This window comes from Pteropus vampyrus, unplaced genomic scaffold (assembly GCF_000151845.1).
Source record: "Pteropus vampyrus isolate Shadow unplaced genomic scaffold, Pvam_2.0 Scaffold140, whole genome shotgun sequence".
Taxonomy (NCBI): Eukaryota; Metazoa; Chordata; class Mammalia; order Chiroptera; family Pteropodidae; genus Pteropus; species Pteropus vampyrus.
In genome coordinates this window covers 5,009,118-5,013,999 of record NW_011888921.1, presented here as the reverse complement: position 1 = coordinate 5,013,999, position 4,882 = coordinate 5,009,118, and the positions used below count along the sequence as shown (strand labels likewise).

General features: G+C 39.8%; 1 protein-coding gene across 1 annotated transcript in view; it reads right to left on the bottom strand.

Moving 5' to 3' along the window:
* Positions 1 to 4,400, bottom strand: part of LOC105297584 (tubulin alpha-1C chain-like) — a 12,474-nt gene extending 8,074 nt beyond the window's left edge. Inside the window, exon 1 of the mRNA XM_011368346.1 lies at positions 4,395 to 4,400. Within this exon, the coding sequence (XP_011366648.1) occupies position 4,395 (1 nt within the window). The 5' untranslated portion in view covers positions 4,396 to 4,400. The remainder of the gene's footprint in view (positions 1 to 4,394) is intronic.
* Between the last annotated feature and the right edge of the window lie 482 nt (positions 4,401 to 4,882).

The following is a 4,882-nucleotide window of genomic DNA, read 5'->3' as shown; positions in this document are numbered from 1 at the left end:
TGCTGATTGGTGGGTTCAAAAGTTCAAACCAAACTCTTTCGAAAGGAGCCCGAGGAACCAGGAAAGGGAGGAGACATCCTGGGGCCTAAGAGTGGGCAGGTGGGTCGGGGAATAAGGTGGAGACGGCGACTGGAAGGAGCGGGAAGTGGGAGTGTCTGCCCCTCAGTGGGTGAGGCAGGTGGACGAAGCCTAAGTGAGGAAAGGCGCCAAGTAAAGAGAGCGCGGCCCCTCCCGCTGCCCGCCCCCTCCCTGCTCCGGACCCCGGAGGATGGCCCACGTGGCTTCCAACCAGTCCCCGCCGCAGAGCCCCCTACAGGGCCGGGCCTGGGAGTCGCCCTCCCGGTCGCTTCCATCTCGCCCAGCCCCAGGGGCCGGCTGCCCCCGCGCCTGAGGGCTTTCCGAGAGAGGAGGTTCGTTCCCCTTTCCACGTCTTAATTACCACGAACCGGCCTGAAGTCCCGACTCCCACCTTTTTGGTTGCTTTTTAGTTGTTTATCTACCTCCTTTTTAAAATGAATCTTTTGGTTCCTAATAACAATCTCCTTCCTACTGATGCAAAAGCAAATTTTTTTAGGTCATTATAATAATACCTTCATTTTTGATTGCTTACTAAGCAGAGTAGCTGGGTTTTTTTACACTGTAATAATCACATTTCACCCACGCAACAAACCCTGTGAGTTATCCCCATTTTACAGATAAACTAGTGGTCAGAGGAATTAAACTAGTTGAAGTTACACAGCCAGAATTGTGGCGCTGCCCTTAAGCCCTCACTACCTTGTACTGCCTCACACTAAGTATTCCGCTGCGACCAGACCTGCTAGGTTTATTTCTCAGAAGTGTGGGAGTCGGGAGTGAGTCTTCTTCAGAACGAGCCACCCTGGCATACAGATTATTTAGAGCTGAAAAGAATTAAAGCCCAACAAACTCAAGAATTTTTACCTCCCTCTTACCTACCTAGAGAGATTCAGATAGATGAACCTGCTTTAGGAAGGGAATCTTAGTATATTAACGTTAGCACATAAGTGTGGCAGACTGGGAGGATCCAAGCAAAAAGCCGTTTCCTAGATTCCCCTTTGTGTCCATTGTTTCTGGATAGCCCCGCAAGAATTTGTTTACCAAATGTTTGCTTTTTCTCATCTATCGGAATTGGCTACCTCGCCTCCTCAGTCCAGAATGACCAACAAACCTCATTTTGCCCCACTGTCTTTGGGATTTTCATGCTATGTGAATTCCCTGTGCACCTATATTAAAATGTGATTTTCTCCTGTTAATCCAAGGTATGTCATTTGAATTATTTGACCAGCCAGAAGAACTTAAGGGATAAGGGGAGAGTTCTCCCACCCTGACAAAAGCATCCTTTATTTAAATTGTTTTTCTTTCTCTGCAACTTCACCATGTTATCTTATCTGTTAAATTCCTTCACCCGCTCTGGGTGATAGAGTTTACGGAAATACTCAGAGAACAAAAGTGACTGCTATACAAGAGTAGAAGTTAAAGAGCTTTTATTCTGAAGTAAGAAAAAGTAAAAATGAAAGCAAAAATCAGTATTGGATACAGAATAGGGAGAACTTGAGATATACTCCAACTCATACACACAAATGAATGCTATAGAAATATGTACAGAGATTTCTTTTCAAATCACAATACATAGTTGATTCATCAAATGCTTATTGAATACCTATCGTGTGGCAAGGTGTTCTGAAATGTAGAATAACTAGCATTTTAGTCTTTTGCTAAATATTTTAGTATTAATTAGTAGAGCTTTCCAACTTTTTTGATTCATTCGACAAATATATTTAGCAGTTTCTAGGTGCTTAGGAGTATGTATGGTAACAAAACTGACATCTCTGCTTCATGGACCATATGAGAGACATAGAAAGACAATGGACACAATAAATAAGTAGATTATATAATTTGTCAGAAGGCGTAGAGTGCTATTAAAAAGTATAGAGCAAAGTAAAGTGCAATGAAAGTCGAGATGTTTATGATGGCCATGTGGAGGTGGAGATGCCCAATACACAGCTGGATATTAGAGTCTGGACCTCCAGAGAGAGAAATCTGGGTAGAGATATACATCTAAATGCCACCCTAAAGTCATGACACTGGGTGAGATGGCTGAGGGAGTGGGTGTAGAAATAGAAGAGGACCAAGGACTGAGCTCTAGGAGAATCAGCGAAGGACAATAAGAAGGAACAGCCAGTGAGTTAGGAGGAAACCCAAGAGCGTGAGGTGCTGGAAACCAAGGAAGGCATGATCAGCAGCATCAAATACTGCTAATGGGTCAAATAAGATGAGAACTCAAAAATGGCCACTAGACTTAGCCATATAAAGGTTACCAGTAACCTTGATGAGAACGGTTCAGTGTGGCAATTAAAAAAAAAGCCTTTTATTTTTAGATTTTCATATGATTCATTACAAAATATTTTATTTTTCTTTTTCTGTCTACCATCTCATATTCAAGCAGATAGTCCCTGAGGAACCACAGTACGTTTAAGGGCTTTACAGTACTTATTACCTTGGTTTGGATTCTGGCTTTTTTTGTTTTCTAGCTATGGGTCCTTGAACACATTTTTTAATCTCTCTAAACCTCCCTTATAAAATGGGGTGGTATATAACTCATAGGTGGATACATTGTTATGAGGATTACATGAAATAAATAATACATAGCACATATATATAGTAAGGCACTAAGTAAAATTGGTAGCTGTTACTGTTGAAGGTGGTGGTGGCGGACAAAATTATAGATGAAGATGTGTCCTCTTGCATTTTAAAATCATTTTAAGCGTTGAGATCCATATTTAAGTTTGCTGCCCCCTGCTGGATTTTTTTTTTTGAGGAAGTAGGGAATTTCTTCCCTGAGCGGACAGTTAAAAATTTAACCTTTATTAGAGTAAACAGGTCTTTATGAATCTAAAAACTACTGAATGAAGAGATGCAGAAACTGATCTTTAGTTTAAATTCTCCTGAAGTCACCACAAGATAGTGAGTTATTAACAGGTTCTTCGCTGGTTCTCCCAGAGCTCAGTCCTTGGTCCTCTTCTATTTCTACACCCACTCCCTCAGTGATCTCACCCAGTGTCATGACAATATAACTTTAGACGAGCATTTTTCCTCCTTGAGCCCCAGGTGTCACATGTGCAATATAAGAAGATTGGACAAGATTATATCCAAGGCCTCTTCCAGCCCTAATATTTTGTGATGCTCTGACTCAAGGCTTCTGCTGTACATGTGAGCTGTACAAAAATGAGCAGAGTTAAAAAAAATGTGGTCAGGGTCTTCTGAGAATCACCAATATATTAGTTAAATACTTACAGATAGAGCTTTTACTGGAGTCTTACAATGCTTTAAGGAAAGAAATGTCGCATACCTACTCTGGCTTGAAGGAGCTTGGATTTTAAATTGCTGTCATATAGCATGTCCACAAAACATTACTAAAGAGAAAATAATTCAGAGAAAACCGAATTTTATGTTTTTGCAGACTAACCTCTGTTTTATATGCTAGGATACTGAATTTTCAGTAATACTGAAAAATTTATTTGTGTTCAGTTACAAATTACATGTTACAAATAATAATGGTATAGGGATACTTTGTTCTCATATAGCAATTTGTAACAAAATATATTCTACTGCAATAATGCCTGGAGGATTTTTCAAAAATAAGTTTTTAACAAAGGTACTTATTATGGAACTGTGGGAAATAAGATTCTGAGACTTGAAATAATTACCCTAAACCACAAGAAGTAGAACCCAAAATAAATGCTTAAAGTGACAGTAGCCTCTTACTTCTAGGCCCTTCCTTAGAAATGGCTCTAATTCACAGGGAAAGGAAGTCCTAGAAAAGTTACTTTTTGAATTTGTTGTCTTAAGGCAAGGCTATTCCGAACAGAGCAAGAAAAAGATTATTTGTTCCACTCTCAAGACCTCTAAACAACAGCTAGTACTCCTTGCAGTTAAGTTCAACCACCTTCTTTACGATAAAATCTTTTATTTCGAGGAAGTTTGTGTTTTCTTCTTTTTACCTCTCCTAAAAACAGAAGAGCAGAACATTATCTTCTAGGTAATACGTTATTTTCTTTTATAGGAAAAATAATCCTTAGATCCTTTAACTTTCACTTACTGCTCTTTTTATCCTGCAAATATTTGTTACCTTTATAACTTTCTTATACATTCTTTCAGACTTCTCCCCCACAATGGAAGTAGTGTTTTGGACTTCTTCCCTTTCCTCAGGATTTTTCGTATGAAATGCCAGCTTCATACTGGGAGATTACCAGAGAAGACTGGCTTTTGTCTCTGAAATTTCTCATTTTATTTCCACTGAGACGTCATTTGGCTTGTTTTAATCTGCTTTATAGTCTCTCAAAATATAATATTTCAAATTGTTTCCTCACAGTGACTGACTGAAACTGAGTAGGATGTGATTCCCTAGAATTTCCGCTGTCTATACAGCTATCCTTCTTATTCCAAGCTCTTTCTAATCTCTCCTGTAATTAATAACCATTCCCTTGATCTCCCTCCCATATTCCTTTAGGATAGACAGATAAAAATCTCTTGCAGAAAATTTAAAGGAACTATTCACATTTTTCAATTATCTACATTATTTATCTAGTCAGTGGACCATATCCTGGAGTCTGGAAATCTTTTCTATTTATGGCAATGTTTATTTAACAACTTTATTCATAAACCTAAAAAGAACCCACAGTGCCCCAAATGGAAGGCCCCTGAAGGTCTACTTTCCTGTGACTGTAACTTGCCAGCAGCTGAGACAGTGAGGGATTTACTCAGAGCTTGTGACTCTCAGGGTAATCTTTCCCCTTTCACCTTTCTGGGCATCCATCTACCTGCCCACTTCACCCCCTCCCAGGACGCAGAGCCAGCATTCTCA